This window comes from Canis lupus, chromosome 15 (genome assembly GCF_003254725.2).
Source record: "Canis lupus dingo isolate Sandy chromosome 15, ASM325472v2, whole genome shotgun sequence".
In the NCBI taxonomy this organism is placed as follows: domain Eukaryota; kingdom Metazoa; phylum Chordata; class Mammalia; order Carnivora; family Canidae; genus Canis; species Canis lupus.
Genome location: NC_064257.1, coordinates 19,863,234 through 19,879,775, shown reverse-complemented (window position 1 = coordinate 19,879,775; position 16,542 = coordinate 19,863,234). Strand labels below are relative to the sequence as shown.

The 16,542-nt window shown below is 43.5% G+C and overlaps 1 protein-coding gene and 1 pseudogene across 5 annotated transcripts in view; both read left to right on the top strand.

Moving 5' to 3' along the window:
• Window positions 1-16,542, top strand: part of E2F7 (E2F transcription factor 7) — a 40,828-nt gene that overhangs the window by 20,530 nt on the left and 3,756 nt on the right. For 2 of the 5 annotated variants that reach the window (XM_049094023.1, XM_025438968.3), the window contains exons 8-12: window positions 8,906-9,091; window positions 9,565-9,634; window positions 12,044-12,518; window positions 13,803-14,058; window positions 15,665-16,086. In XM_049094023.1, the coding sequence (XP_048949980.1) occupies window positions 8,906-9,091; window positions 9,565-9,634; window positions 12,044-12,518; window positions 13,803-14,058; window positions 15,665-16,086 (1,409 nt within the window). The remainder of the gene's footprint in view (window positions 1-8,905; window positions 9,092-9,564; window positions 9,635-12,043; window positions 12,519-13,802; window positions 14,059-15,664; window positions 16,087-16,542) is intronic. The other 3 variants (XM_049094026.1, XM_049094024.1, XM_049094025.1) reach the window with 3 other exon arrangements.
• LOC112654267 (small ubiquitin-related modifier 2-like) lies at window positions 1,209-6,904 on the top strand (annotated as a pseudogene).

Genomic DNA, 16,542 nt, shown 5'->3' with positions numbered 1-16,542 from the left:
CCCAGGCTTATAAAAGATACAGCTCTCTGCCTCGCTCACAGCACATTATTCACTTAGGATCTAGATGAAACCACTTAAAATCAAGTATAACTAATTCAACCCAGCAAGTACCTACTGCATGTGGACTGTGCACAGTTACTATACTAAATGCCAGAGGTTTAAAGACGCCATCCCCGCCTGCATGAATTCTCCACTTTTGCCATTTTCTACTCCTTTGCCTTTGGCTTCTAGTCTTTTCACCTGTGAAGCCCTCCTGTCTTCGACATGAAAATACTCAACTTTCAAGATGGGGCTCAAATGTCACCTCTTCCATGAAGTTTGCCCTGCTCACCCAGAGCAGACGTTCTCATGGGAGCTATTGCAAGTCATAGTATTGTGCTATTTACTTGGTGAGGTGAATAGCATGCCATTGCCCCAGCTCTGTGCATTTGAAGCCAGACTCGGTCTTTTTTTGATTTTTTGACAACCGTAATAAGATATAATTCATGTAAGATATCAGATATAATTCACATAATTCATCCATTTAAATTGTACGAGTCCATGGCTTTTAGTCCAGAGTTTTGCAACCATCACCACAATTCCCTGGAAAACAAAGTCACCATCCCCAAAAGAATCCCTGTACACATTAGCACTCACCTCCTACTTCTTCCCAACCTCTCCCTTCTGGCACCAGGAAAAAATTAATCTGTTTCATCTCTATAGATTTCCCTATTAATGAAATCATACAATACCTGGTCATTTGTGACTGACTTCTTTCACTTAGCACACTGTTGTTAAGGTCCTTCAACCTTATAACGTATGTCGGTACCTCCTTGCTTTTAACTGTAGAAACCATGCTGTTGTATGGATATGCCACATTTTATTTATTCATTCGTCAGTTGATGGACATTTGGATTTTTTCCACTTTTTGGCTATTATGAATACTGCTGCTTTGAACATTGAGATAGAAATTTTGGTATGGACATCTGTTTGCATTTCTCATGAGCATATCCATTGATGGTTCACTATGTTTAGCATTTTAAGGAATGCTCAAACTTTTCTAAAGAGGTAGATGCCTAATGAGTTAAAAGAAGACTCCGTCTTTTCATCCATGATCACCCCATCGTACCCAGCTCAGTGCCTTTACTCACTTTAGTTGATTAATGAGCTTCTCTTGAAGGTATAATTAGCATGTATTTGAAAATTAGAGAAACAATTAAGCTCTACACATGGTGGCCCTGGCTCTCTGGGAACTCAGAGATGATATGGGTTACAGTCTGACAGACAAGACTGTTAGGTTTTGGAGGGAAGGAGAGCTTTTTAGTTCAAGGAACAGATACCGGAAAAACAAATCTGGCGTGTGTTTAGAGAACAACCACACTGATTTAAGCGGCGGGCATGGGATAGGGAATAATGACATAAAATGTGATCAGTTAGGACCACATTTTGGAAGCTCCAAAATAAACCAAGAAGTTTGTCCTAAATGTAATAGGCAGAAATGACAAAGGATCTTTCGTTGGATTAAAATAAAAGAGGAGCTCAAAGGTGGTAGTGTCACTGAAGAAAATAAGGTAGCCAGGGAGCTGAGCTGGTGTTGAGAAGTCAAGAGTTGTGTTACCATGGGGACGGCAACTGGAAGACCTCTGCTCTGATCAGGGGAAGAAGTCTTGGGACCAGATCAGGAGCCTCAGCATGACTCCCGTTCTCTCCCGCAGAAACCTGATATTTTTTCCGTATATCTAGTTTCATTACTGACAATACCATCATCAGCATCAACCCAGCAATCGAATCTAGAACTCCAAGTTACCTTTGATTTTCTTAATTCACTCTCCTTCACTTCTTGAGTAGCGATTCCTCACAGGTGCACTTAATATCTCTTTCCTCTCCTCCTTCCCACCATCCTGGCCTTTTCATTTTTTCACAGCTTTTTTGGGATCTTATGACATAGAGTAAATGGCACATCATTAAAATGACAATTTTGTAAGTTTTGCGTTGTGTGCACCTGTGAAATAATCACCACAGTGGAGATAATGAACCTATCACCCCCCTGGAATCTCCTGTCTCTTTGTAATTCCTCCCTCTATGCCCCCCGCCCCCCAGCCCCAGGGCAACCACTGATTGCTTTCTTTCACTTTAGCATTACACATATTTTCTAAAATTTTTTTACAAGGGAATTATATACAGTTGATGCTCATTATTCAAAGTGTCTATTTGCAAATTTTACATACTCAAATTTTTTGATAATTCCAAAATCAATACTCACAGAATTTTCTCAGTTGTTCACAGACATGCAAAGTAGCAAAAAATTTTTGATTGACAGCACACCTCTGTTTCCGGCTGAGGTAGAACAAGGCAACACCCTGCCTTCTTGTCTCTCATACTTGTTTCGTACTTGGCTCTCATGGTCTAAACAAGTGTCCTTTTTGTGGTCTTTTTAGTGCCATGTTTTCACATTTTTTTTTGTGCTTTATATTGGGGATTTTGCTGCTAAAATGGTTCCCAGGTGTTGTACTGAAGCATTGATGATTCTGAGTAGAAGACTGTAAATGGCCTATAGAGGGAATACATATGTCAGAGGAGCTTCATTCAAGCATGCGTTCTAGTGCTGTTGGCTAAGAGTTCAATGCTAATGGATCAACGATACATACTAAATAAGGTGGCTTTAAACAAAAAAATATAAGACAAGGTTATGTGTTGATCAGAAAAAATGTGACCAGAGGCTGGCAGGAACCTAACCCTATATTTCCTCTAAGCAGTGGTTCAGTTTTTGCTAATTCGGTGTTCATGGTAACTTAATGGTGTTCATGGTAACATAATGGCCATGAATAACAAGAACTGACTGTAGTGGCTTGTGTGCTCGTTCAGTGGGGACCTGCTGCCTCTTGTGAAGTGGCAGTTGAGGGGACTCTGGCACTCGTCACGGCTGATGAAAAGCCCAAGGAAGGAGTGAAGACTGAGAACAACGATCATATTAATTTGAAGGTGGCAGGGCAGGATGGTTCTGTGGTGCAGTCTAAGATTAAGAGGCACACACCACTTGGTAGACTACTGAAAGCCTAGTGTGAAGGACAGGGTTTGTCAATGAGGCCGATCAGATTCCGATCTGATGGGCAGCCAATCAATGAAACAGACACACCTGCACAGTGGGATGGAGGGTGAAGGGACAATTGATGTGTTCCAGCAGCAGACAAGGAGTGTCTACTAAAAAGGGAACCTGCTACTTTACTCCAGAATTCTGTTCCTCCAGATCAAGAAGCCATTCTCAAATAGCCATAATTTGGTTCCACCACACCCTGACCACTACAGTAGAATTTTCTCTATTCTTTCATTTTCCCTTTCCCCATTCCTTTATTGTTCATAAAGTGACTGTGTATGTGCACAAGCATATCACTTTTTTTTTTTTTTAACTAAATGGCCAATGGTATGTTTTGATCGACATCAAATGGAGATGGGATAGGGGAAAATACTGCTTCTGTGAAACTACCCCCTCTCTCCATTAGTGGCATGCTCAGTCAGCTCTGACCTTTATATTCCAGTAAGTTATTTTGCTCTCACTGTTTAACAAAAAAAGAACAACATAAAAATCCTTGCATACCTTGTTCTATTGGAGAATTTTAATGTTTTTCATTTATCATTGTAAAACCAAGGACAATTTTATAACTTTTTTGTATGTAGCTGTTACATGTAGGGCAATCTGTCTTTATGTAGGGATAAATTACTCTAAAAGAAACAAATCCTAGATTGTTTTCCCTTCATGTCAAGCGTCTTGTTGTTTAAATAAACTTCTTGTTTAAAATGAACAAAAAAAAAAAAGGAATTGACTGTAGTGTATATACTCTTTATCAAGCCTCTTTCACTCAGCATAATTATTTTCAGATTAATGATACTGTGGCATGTATCAATAATTTATTCCTTTATATTGCTGAGTAGCCCATTGTGTGGATATATCATTTTTTAAAAAAGATTTTATTTGTTTATTCATGAGAGAGAGAGAGAGAGAGGCAGAGACAGGCAGAGAGAAGGCAGCTCTGTGCAGGGAGCTCAATGCGGGACTCCATCCTGGGACCCCAGGACCGCACCCTAGGCCAAAGGCAGGCACCAAACTGCTGAGCTACCCAAGGATCCCCAATATATCATTTTTTCCCCAATATATCATTCTTTATTCATTTACTTGTTGGTGGACATGTGGATTATTTCCAGTTTGCTTTTACCTGGTAAAAGTCACCGGTGAAACCATGTGGGCAAGCAGATTTCTACGTGAGCAGGCTTTTTAACAACAGATTCAGTATCTTTAGCTATAGGGCTCTTCAGCTTTTCTCTAGTAGATCTTTTCTTCTTTGTGTCCAGTTTGCTCTTTTTCTACTTTCCTAAGGTAGAAATGGTAGTCATTCAATATCATTCTTTTTTTCTAGTAAATATTTAGTGCTATAAATTTCACTGTAAGTGCTGCTTTATCTCTATCCCACAAATTTTGATATGTGTGCTTCCTTTGTCTTTCAATTCAAAATACTTTAGGATTTCCCTTTTTTGTCTTTGATTCACAGGTTATTTAGATGTGTGCTCATTTCCAAATCTTTTGAGATTTTCCAGATCTTTTTCTTATACATTTCTAACTTCATTCCATGTATGCACAGAATATACTTTGTATAACTTGAATCCTTTCAAATTCATTGAGGTTTGTTTTATGGTACAGATATGGTCTATCCACATGCACTTGATAGAACATGTATTGTTTTGTTAGGTGGAATGTTCTGTAAATGACAACTAAGTCAAGTTGATTGGTCAAAGTCTTCTCTATCTTCACTGATACTACGTGATCTATCAGTTATTGATAGAGGAACATTGAAGAGTCTGATTATAATTGCAGATTTGTGGTTTTTTTTTTTTTAAAGATTTTATTTATTTATTCATGGGAGACACAGAGAGAGAGGCAGAGACAGAGGGAGAAGCAGGCTCCATGCAGGGAGCCCGACGCGGTACCCAATCCCAAGGCCCCAGGATCACACCCTGGGCTGAAGGCAGCGCTAAACCGCTGAGCCACCTGAGCTGCCCTATAATTGCAGATTTGTCTATTCTTTCCAGCTCTATCAAGTTTTGCTTTTTGTATTTGAAGCTGTCCTTAGGTGCATAAACATTAAAGATTGATCGCTATGTCTTCTTGGTGAATTGACCCTTTTATCATTATGAAATGGCCCTTTCTTATGCCTGATGATATTCTTTGCTCTGAAATCTCCTTTATGTAATGGTAATATAACCACATCAGCTTACTTTTGATTAGTTAGCATAGTGTATATTGTTCATTCTTTTAACTATTGATACCTGTATTTAAAGTGAGTTTCTGGTAGGCAGTATACAGTTAAGAGCTTTTTAAATGTAATCTGACAATTTCTGCTTTTTAATTGAGTTTAGACCCATTTACATTTTAATGTGATTACTGATATTTGATTTTAGTCTATCTTGCTATTTGTTTTTAATTTGTCCCATTGATTCATTGCTTCTTTTTACTCTTTTTCTCCTTTCTTTGGGATTTATTATTTTTCTTCTTCCATCTTACTGGCTTTATTGGCTTATTAGCTTTTTTGGCTTTATTAGCTATAACTCTCTGTTGTATTATTTTAATGGCTGCCTTAGGATTTATAGTGTGCACCTTTAATTTATCACAGGCCACCTTCAAATGATATTATACTGTTTATATTCTATAAGAACCTTACAATAGCCTACTTTCATTTTCTCTGCCTGGCCTTTGTACTGTTGTTGCCAAATGTTTTAGTGCTCTGTATGTTAAAAACTCCACAGTGCATTGTTTTTATTTTTGTCTTAAAGTCTTCTGCCTTTTAAAGGGGGAAAAATGATATCTACCCAGTAGTCACCACTTAACGGTGCTTGTCACTCCTTTTTGTAGATGTCGATTTCTATCTGGTATCATTTTTCTTGGCCTGATGGACTTTAACATTTCTTATAGTGCAGGTCAGCTAATAATGTATTCTTCCAGGCATCTTTATTTTGCCTTTTTTCCAGCTTTATTAAAATATACTTGACATACATCATTGTATAAGTGTAAGATATACAGCATAATGATTTGCTTACATACACTGTGAATTGATTACTGCAGCAAATTTAGTTAGTATCTCTTATATTAATACAATAAAAAGTGAAAGAAAGGAAAAAATCATTTTCCTTGTGATGAGGACTCTTAGGACTTACTCTCTTACCTTTTATATAGAACATATGGCACGGGATCCCTGGGTGGCGCAGCGGTTTGGCGCCTGCCTTTGGCCCAGGGCGCGATCCTGGAGACCCGGGATTGAATCCCACATCGGGCTCCCGGTACATGGAGCCTGCTTCTCCCTCTGCCTATGTCTCTGCCTCTCTCGCTCTCACTGTGTGACTATCATAAATAAATAAATAAAAATTAAAAAAAAAAAAAGAACATATGGCAGCATTAGCTATAGCCATCAGGCCATCGTACTTATCATGTAACTGGAAATGTGCACCTTTCTCCTTTGTTTTGGAAAGATATTTTCAGCAGGTAAAGGATTCTAGGTTGAAGGTTTTTTCTTTCAGTACTTGAAAGAAGCTGTTCCACTATCTGCTACCTTGAATTGTTTCTGGTTAGAACTCTATCATCATTTGTTCTTCCATATGTAATATATCTTTTTCTCTGGTTGCTTTTAAGATTTTTTCTGACTGGTTTTAAACAATTTGATATGTGTGCTTTGACGTACTTTTTCTTCGTGTCTCTTGTACTTGGGTTTGTTGGGCTTCTTTGATCTAGGGATTGAAAGCATTTATCAACTTTGGCAAATTTTCAGCTATCATTTTTTCAAATATTTATTTATGTCCTTTGGAGACTCCAGTTATGCTTACATTTGACTGCCTGAAGTTGTCCCACAGCCCACTGATGTTTTGTTTCTTTCATTCTCTTTTCTAGGTTTCATTTTGGACGGTTGCTGTTGCTACATCTTCAAGTTCACTGTTTTTTTTCTGCATCATCTAATCTGCCATTAATCCCCTGTATTTTCTTCTCCAGCATTAGTTTTTACCCCTGGAAGTCTGATTTGAGTCTTTATATTTTTGATGTCTCTACTTAATGTGTTCAGTCTTTCCTCTGGTTTCCTGAATTCACAGAATACAATTATTATGCCTGTCTTAATGTGCCTGTCCACTAATTCTATCATCTGTGTCACTTTTGAATCCATTTCAGTTGATTTGTGTCCACACTGTGGGTTGTATTTCCCCACTTCTTTGTGTACCTGATGATTTTTAATTGTATGCCAGACACTGAGATTTCCATTCTATTGGGTGCTAGACGTTTCAGTACTCCTAAAAATGTTCTTCAGCTTTGTTCTGCGATACAGTGAAGTTACTTGGAAACAGTGAACCTTTCAGGTCTTGTTTTTAAGCTTTGGTAGGCATGGTCATCAACAGTCTTTAGTGCATTATCCCCACTACTGAGGCAGTAACACCCTTTTTGTTATTTTTAACCAGTAACTTAAGAGTTTTGAGATTTTTTTCCATGCTGGCTACTGGCAAAGGGCACTATTCCCAGCCCTGGATAAGCTGCAGATGCTATTCCTTCTCCTTTTAAGTGGATCCTTTCCTGACCTTGGGTAGTTTCCTCACATGCATGAGTGCTCCACTGAATATTTAAGGGGCGACCTTCTGGAGATCTCCAGCATTCCTTTTGTATGGTTCTCTTCTATGGCATTTTGCTCTGCAAACTGTAGCTGCCCTGGCTTTTCCTTGGCTTCCAGCTCCAACCTCAACTTGGGGAGACTTCCAGTCTCTGTCCAGGTTTCCTTCCCTATACTCTGTCCAGGTTCCCTTCCCTATACTCCAACCTAGAAATATGCTCAAGGCAGTAAGTGAGGCCAATCACAGGTCTCACCTCATTTGATTTCTGTCTCTAAGGATCACTGCCCTTTATCTCCTGCTGTCCAATGTCGTGAGAGCCACTGTTTTATATATTTTGTCTGATAGTTTTGTTTAAGGAAGGAGGGCAAATTTGTTCCCTGTTACTGTCCTGACCCATTTTCTTCTCATTGATTTTGTGATTTTTGATTTTCTAAAAAGATCATTTTGGGAGTTTTTGTTATGAGAAAAAGAAAACTGTGAAGGTGACTTTTTAAATGTTTTAGAAAATGCAAGCCTAGCTGACCCTTGCCATTTATTAAGGTAGTCTTATAATTAAAATGTGCATGCTTTGAACCTAGAAAAATCACACAGATGAATGGGGTAGGAGTGACTGAGCAACAGGGACTATTTCAGGTTAAAAATATAGGCCTGGTTCTATATTGAAAATTCTGTCCTGATTTTACTCAGGCTCCTTTAAGCATAAAATGGGCTTCTGAGGTGCTTCTGTTCTCACTGGTCTGCAGCATTTCAACCATGAGGTTTTTGCTGACCTTATTCCCTTGGTCACTTGGTAACTGAGCCTCCTATTGCATAAGAAATACATAATAAAGCATAATAGGAAATAGAAATTCTTCTAGTCATTGCCATAGAGCTGTGGCCCAAAAGGCTGATCTCAATTATTGTTAAAATCCTTAAATATGCACATTGGGCTGAGTATGTTTGGGTTTTCCTTTGATATCTCTGCCCAAAGAAAGCATCTGAAATATCAGGTCCATTCTAATTTGGGTTGGAGAACATCTTGCTCTACTTCTGTTGCAGTTGAGATAATTTTAGAATATATATGGATTCAGTTTCACTTTATAGTCTTTTACTAACTTTTAAAAAAAATTAGTACATCAAAAGAAATTGGGGTTTGAGACAAGGCTCATAGAATTCCTTTGATTGTCTTAGTTTTTAATTTACAGGGCAGCTCCATTACAATTACAGACTCTCAAAGCTATATCTTAAAAAGGCCGAAATCATCCTGAATTATAGCTCTATAACAACACTACCAATTCTCTCATTTATTTAGATGAAGAACTAGTGGATGTTTCTGCATCTGTCTTACCAGAATTGAAAAGAGAAACATATGGCCAGATTCAAGTCTGTGCAAAACAGAGGCTGGCTCGACATGGTTCTTTCAATACAGTTCAGGCTTCTGAGAGGATCCAGAGGAAAGTGAACTCAGAACCCAGCAGCCCTTATAGAGAAGAACAAGGTATCTGCCTTTTCTTACTCTATGGACTCTGTCCATTGTGATATATCAGGCATTTTAAAATAAGCTGAGTCTAGGCCCTGACTCTTTTTGCCACTTACGTGAAGCAGAATGATGGTTGAGGGTAAAAGAGTTGCTGACTTCATGGGGAAGGAACATGGCCCCGTGCCTGAAACTCCTCCAAGTTCACCAGTGAAGATCAGCTGGTTTGCCAAGGTTGGTCTCTTTGATGTATGTCAGACATTCATCACATTTACCAAGCCACACTTGTTTTGTTTTGTTTTCTTTCTAATCGTTGAGGAGATCTGAATTCCCCATTAACAGCTAGCTTCTGGAAATTTCTCTTTGAACCAAAACCGGAACGGATTTGAGATAATCTTTTAATCCCTGAGCAGTGAATAAGGAGTCCAGCTATATGTAATTGGTGTGTATAAGTCTCTTGCCATATTTTGTTAGAGTCTTATTTTCCTTTTCAGGATCAGGGTACTCCTTAGAAATTGGAAGTCTGGCAGCCGTTTACCAACAGAAAATAGAAGACGGTTCACAGTGAGTAGTCTTAAAAAATTCTGAACGCATTATTTTTATTTTCTGCTGTTGACTTTGACTACATTGGCATGCCACTCATCAGGTCATTCTAGCAGTCTCGTTCATGAGGTCAGCCATTTGTGTATTAAAAACTTTGTAAGTTTCCCATTTGTGCCCAACATTATGCTGGATGTATAGCATCGGAGACACAGAGTACAAAAAAATCTATCCCCTAAGCTGAATGAAAGTTTCGAGGGGAAAAAAAATGAAAACACACTGAAAAAAGACAACTGACTATTAACATGGTGCTGAGAACTGACGATTGTTCCCAGAGTCACATCATCACTGTGGCTAGCTTTGCTTATGAACCAGCAGGTCCAGTTCCAAAAGTTTTGTCTATATTACCTCATCTCATCATAACCACAGTCATTGTTATCCTCATTTTACAGAAAGGAAACAGAAACCCAAAGAGGTTAAATAATTTGCCCAAGGTCAAAGGGCTAAGAAGTGACAGAGCAGGATTCAAACCCGGGTTGGGGGACTCATGTTTGGGGTCTGATTTGGAAGGAAATCACCTATTAATGGGAGAAAGCAGAAGAAATGCTAACGTGGGAACAAGAGAGGTTTTTCATGACAGATTTGGGAAGAAACAGATTTTGAGGTCGGATCAGATACGGGGACCGTAAATGGGATGCGGTTCGCTATAACGATCGGTACAAATAGGATGGAAAAAGGAAACCTCATTCGTGAGAACTCCAAGTGTTGGAGGTGAATAGGTCAAACTGGCAAAAAAACCGAAAGCAAAAAGCTTTGAAACTTAGAAGAGGTTGGGTTTATGAGACAGACACTGTAGAACTACAGTAGGTTTCCCAGAGAGGAGCCCTCTGGGTGGGGTTAAGGTGTGTCACAGTGCAGATGGAAAGGAATGGGAATCTGTGTAAGACGGTGAGTCAGCAAGACTCCCCAGAGCAGGAGGAGACCTCACAAAGACCACTGGGGCCCAGGTGATGGTGCTCTTATTGGTGGGGAGGGGAGGCTGAAGGCAGATGACTGGAGGTAGGATGGTGGGTGGGACCTCGGTGGGGGCATTTTGAGCTTCGCAGAGCCAGCAGTGATCGCTCCTTCAGAGGGACTGTGGCTGGAGAGGTTTGCTCATCTCTGCAGCCCCGGGCCCTCCATTTGACTCCCAGCGGCATGTGGACAATGAGCCTGGGCAAAGTAGGGCTTACTGAGAAATCCCTGTCCTGTTTACCACTTTTGTTTTTTTTTTTTTTTTTAAAGATTTTATTTATTCATGAGAGACACAGAGAAAGAGAGGCAGAGACACACAGGCAGAGGGAGAAGCAGGCTCCATGCAGGGAGCCCCATGTGGGACTCGATCCCAGGACTCCAGGATCACGCTGAGCCACCCAGGGATCCCGTTTACCAGTTCTTAAAGGACTCCCTTTAAAAGGATTTTCCTCATCTGTTTCCAAAAATCACGAAAAATACAAACTTTTTTTAATATTTAGAAATCTTTCCATATAAAAGGCCCAGACATTGTTTATGTCGTATCAAGTGGGGCTTAATGTTGAATGCGTTGTGCCTAAAAATTGGAATCCTGAGCAGAATGGGACAAGAATGACAGAAAATAACTTAGCAGGTAACTTTGTTTCCCCACCCCCTCCCCACTTCATTTATCTCACAGTGGATTTGAGACAAACCAGACGTGTCCTTTCAGTGAAACTCTGGTCGAGTCTTGGCTGCCTACCTACCCAGGGTGTCCTAGCCTACGGGGCTGAGCGTGAGGCCAGCTCCAAGCGGGGCGGCTGACCTTCTGTAGGCTGGTTAGTCTCTGAGCCTCACTCTTCCTCCCTCGTAAACTGGCAGGGGGTAACTACGATTAGAATTATGTAAAATCAGGGACACCTGGGTGGCTCAGTGGTTGAGCATCTGCCTTCGGCTCAGGGTGTGGTCCCAGGATCAAGTCCTGCATCAGGGTCCCTGCGGGGGCACCTGCTTCTCCCTCTGCCTGTGTCTCTGCCTCTCTCCCTGTGTCTCTCATGAATAAATCAAAAATTTTTTAAAAAGAATGATGTCAAATCATTATAATAGTATGTTAGTCACAGAGCATCTGTGGGCCTGCTATGGGGTAGCACATAAGTGACTGAGAACTATGTGAGCTGGAGGAGGCGGGGAGGAGCCAGTCTGGGCCCTAACCTGAGATCTCCCCAAGGGCTCACCCAGGCCATCCCTAACCATGCATTCAGGTTCTGTGGTCATCCGCCTCCAGGGTTGGCTGCTGGGTGCTGGGCGTCAGGGGCATGCTGTAGTACCAGCTTGAGCAGCATTATCTCTCTTCTGCTAGGGCACGTCTCTCCTTAGGAAGGCAGAGAATCGGGAGCTGGTTCAATGAGATGACGGGACCCATTATGTGTCTTTCTCTTGCAGGGGGAAAGCCGTTGCCACTAGTAAGAGAGCGATGCCTCCATCAGGCAGCCTGGACCCTCCTGCTCCTCTCCCCGGCCTGTCTGTTGACTCCGAATATTGTGCTCACCCTTTAGCGCACCAGGTATTTTCTGTGGCCCAATTGGACCTGCAGGCTTTCCCCACGCAGAACAGTCTGCACGGACAAGTGGGTGTCTCAGCAGCTTCGGCCGCCTCGGATGTGGAAAGCCTGAAGCCAGCCCTGCTGGCCAGCCAGCCCCTGGTGTACGTGCCCTCGCCGTCCCTGCTCATGCTGTACGGGAGGCTGCAGGAGGGCCCGGCCCCCACGTCAGGCTCGGGAGTCCCGGCGGACCGGCCACCCACACCCTCTGTCCAGAAGCGCCTCGGTGAGGAGAGGAAGCCCCAGGCGGAGGAGCCAGCCCCTAAAAGACAGAGCAGGGACTACGAAGACAGCCCCCTCGCTCTGGTCATGCCCAAGGTAAGGGATTTGGGTGCCTAGTGACATCCTGTTAACTCAAGTTCCTTCCCGATCAGAGGCACAGAGACTAAGAAGCTCCTGAGTCTGGAATGTGAGGTCTTGCGCGTATCATGTGTATCATTAAGCCAACTGGCGCTGGCCATAAAATCTTGCCATAAAATACCGCCATAAGAGAGGTCATCAAACTCCTACTTTGCATTAAATGCTAAAAGGTGTTAAAAAAAAAAAAAAGACCCATAATCCCACCACATAGAGTCAATCACTGTTAATGTGTTTGTATGTTTCCTCCCTGTTTTGCTACTGCCTCCCCCCCCCTTTTTTTCTTCAATGAGTTGAGATCCCTGAAATAACCATCTGAATCCAGGAGTCACCTGAGGTCCAAAGTCCAGCGTCCAGCATGGGTGCTGCCAGTCCTTCCGTGTCTGTGTCAGTTCTCATCACTGCTCACAGATCCTGCTTCCCCGGCTCCAAAATGAAAGGGACAAAATTATGAGCTGCTCACACCTCCTGCTTAGTAGCCATTCGGAGGTTAATGAGACAGGACAGCGTCGGTGCTGGGTCAGCGAGGCACACTCGTGGAAATCAATGTGCTGTTTAAGACCCTTTCTCTTCTGTTCCTTTCCTTTGCCAGAGTGAATTTTTCTAATTTTGAATCTAGCCTGGGGTTGCAGACCAACAGTGAAAGCCTGGCTGGTATATATGTCTTAGATAACCCAGACTGGCTTTGGGTCAGTCCCGCAGTTCTTACTGGGCCACCGAAAGCCTGGCATCAACACCCTTTATGCCTCAGCAGCTCTGAAATTTCTCTCATAGTCTCAACACCATGGCCAGCGTGTTATTAAAACTCCATTGTTTCTGTGCTTAAGAATCATAAGCCTGCAGGGCAGCCCGGGTGGCTCAGCGGTTTAGCGCCGCCTTCAGCCCAGGGTGTGATCCTGGAGACCTGGGATCGAGTCCCACGTCAGGCTCCCTGCATGGAGCCTGCTTCTCCCTCTGCCTGTGTCCCACCGCCGCCCCCCCGCCCCGTGTCTTTCATGAATAAGTAAATAAAATCTTTAAAAAAAAAAAAAAAAAGGAATCCTAAGCCTGCAGAAGCACATGATGTGACAGTGATGCACAGGCTGTTCCTATACGCATGACTGAGACAGCGGACATACGCAGTTCAGTGTGGCACACAGCTATCCTGGACTTGGTGGATGTGTTAGCTATTTTGAGAAAGCTGTTACTGAGATTCACTACTGGGATTTTTACTCCCTTTTCCGGTTCCTGATTGATTGTGCTTAGAAACCTTCAGAGGCCACAGACCTCACCTCCGCCAAGACCCTGAGTAACGGCAGATCTGGGGCCCCCGAAGACATTCACATGGAGGCCCAGGCCTCTGCTGCAGAGGAGGCTTCGGGAAAGGCCACGGCAAACTGCCTCGCTTCTTCCGAGTGGGGAAATCCTTCAAGAGACACAGAGATGGAAAAGTCTTCAAAAGAAAATGAAAGCACCAAAGAGCCCTCTTTGCTGCAGTACCTTTACGTGCAGTCGCCGGCCGGTAAGGGATGTCATCGTGTCTCAGGGCCCCTCGGGGTGGTCAGATCATAAATTAGATGTCTACATTTCTGTCCACGTCACCTGACCAGAGTGGCTCATCAGTCAGCTGCTGTTTACAAAAGGCCTCTGAATCGTTTTACTCTCAGCCCTTTCTTTTCTCCCATCTACGAAATGAAGGTAAAGGCTGCCTCCTTCCCCTTTGGCCAACTCCAAGGATTCCATGAAAATAATTAGGGCCGGTGATTTTTTTTTTTTTTCAAACACATTAAACCTTATTTGCTAAAAAAGCACAATTCAAAAGATCATCCAATTTTTATAATTCAGCTGAATCTGATACTGGTTCACTTTACTGAACACTATGAACCTGTTGGCCACCATGTACAGCTGCAATGCTGACGTCTTGAATATCCAGAGGTACCGAGCGTGTCACTGCGGTCGAGGGCCAGGTCTGGAGTGAGAGGGCTGCATGTTAGAGCCTCTCAGTCCCTGCATGAACTTAAGTACTTCGCCATCCTCGCTGGTAAAGCAGCACCAGCACTGGCACCTGTGTCATGGGGGTGCTCTCAAAATCGAACTAAATTCTAGAAGGTAATCCATCTAAAACACTTCGAATAATAGTGTCTGACAGTAAGACTCCAGCACTGTTTGTATTTTGGAATAAAGCTGAAATATAAGAGGTACCTAATTTTTAAAATATGCACCGTGTACGTAAAGCTTCTCTCGATGCAAACAGACTTGAATTGATTTTCCTAAATTTTGCATTCGCTTCGCAGGTTAGGTAGGTGTTATTATTCAGTTACCTACAGAACGTTCTTTATTCCTTTAGCAAATACTTTTTGGGGATTTAATGTAAGCATGATACTCGGTGGTGCAGATACATTGATAAACAGTAAACAGACTCAGTCCCTGCTAAATGAAAATGACAGCCCAGCACAGGGGTTTTGAGCTTTTTCTGGGCCAAGAACCTACTTACGCTGTGGTAAAGCCTGTGGATTCCTCCTCAGAATGTTTTAAAAATGCATAAAATTAAATACATAGGCTAATAAGGGAAGCCAATTACTTTGAAATACAGTTAGAAAAGAATAACGTAAATCATAGTAATAAGAAGATCTGACCGCAGGTCTCGTGTTCTCATAATTTCAAAGTCCTGATGATCTTCAAGTCCAGTAAGCACCTGCCACAGCCGAAGTCATACGGATATACCTGTACTTTGTGCTAGTGACAAAGTCAAGGTACTCCTAACACTGTGGGCTTTGCAGCCTGTGATCTAGGTTGCAGGAAATAGAAAGATTCATTAGGAGTTCGTGAAAATAAAGAAAAAATTTCTCCTAAGTTCCCTTTCCTCCTGGATCTGCACGCAGCGGACACACGTGATACCAACCCGGTCGGGGGACATGGGCATCCACCAGGTGGTGACACACTGATGAGGGGCGTCCTCCGTGGCCCGTGCCAGGGAGGAGCGGTGCAGGGCAGGGAGAGCTCGGGGCGGGGGGGTGGAGCCGGCCGGTCGGTGGGAGCACTCGTTGGCAGGGCCACGGGGGACGGGATCTGGATCGAGACCTCTGTCCTGCTCACTGCCACCTTGTCCCGTTCTGCTCCCATTTCAGGACTGAATGGCTTCAATGTGCTCTTGCCCGGCAGCCGGAACCCCCAGGCCGGGGGGGCTCCCTCAGGTCAGCTGCCCCCCCTGGGCATTCCGTGCATGGTCCTGCCGTCTCCCACGCTGGGCCCGTTTCCCGTGCTCTACTCTCCCACCGTGCCCAGGCCGGTCTCCTCTGCCGCCGGCGCGCTCCCAGGTGCGGGGCCTGTGCATTTCGGGGTGCCCAGCCTGGGATCCACGGCTCACCTCCTCATCGGCCCCACAAACGTGGTTAACCCCAAGTCGTCCACGCTCCCCTCCGCAGACCCGCAGCTCCAGCGTCCACGCTCGCTCGGCCTGAGCCCGGAGGTGCCAGGGCCACACGGCATCGTCCAGCCCGGGTCCCCAGGGTGCACGGCACATCCCGGCTCCGCGGTGAAGCCACAGCAGGTGAGTCGCGCCCTGAGCCCAGGAGGACCGTCGTTCTGTGACCTGGGCGGCCCGCGTGTCCCTAGCGTTGCTGTGAACGCCGTGGCTGTAGAGCAGACGCCCGAGGTCACTGTCGCCCGGTTCCCTGCTTGTCCTGTAAAGCACGAGGGCCCAAGTGGGGGATGCTGCGCTTTAGAGACAAAACTACTTTTTAGTTGTCAATCTGTTCCTTAAATCAGAGGGATTTATCCTGAGGATAGTTAGGGGGCTCTGTGATGAATGCTGAATATTCAGGTGATTTCTCCGGGCTTTCACTCCGTTAGATGAGTAAAAGGAGACCGCCGCGAATTTTCCTCGTTCGGCTCTAGAAACGGTTCAGGGAAACAGAAGTCTGGATGCTAACAAAGACTCCCGGCCTCTGTCGTTCTCAAAGTGCAGCGTTGAGGAGGCCGTCGATAAGCAGACGCGTACGCACAC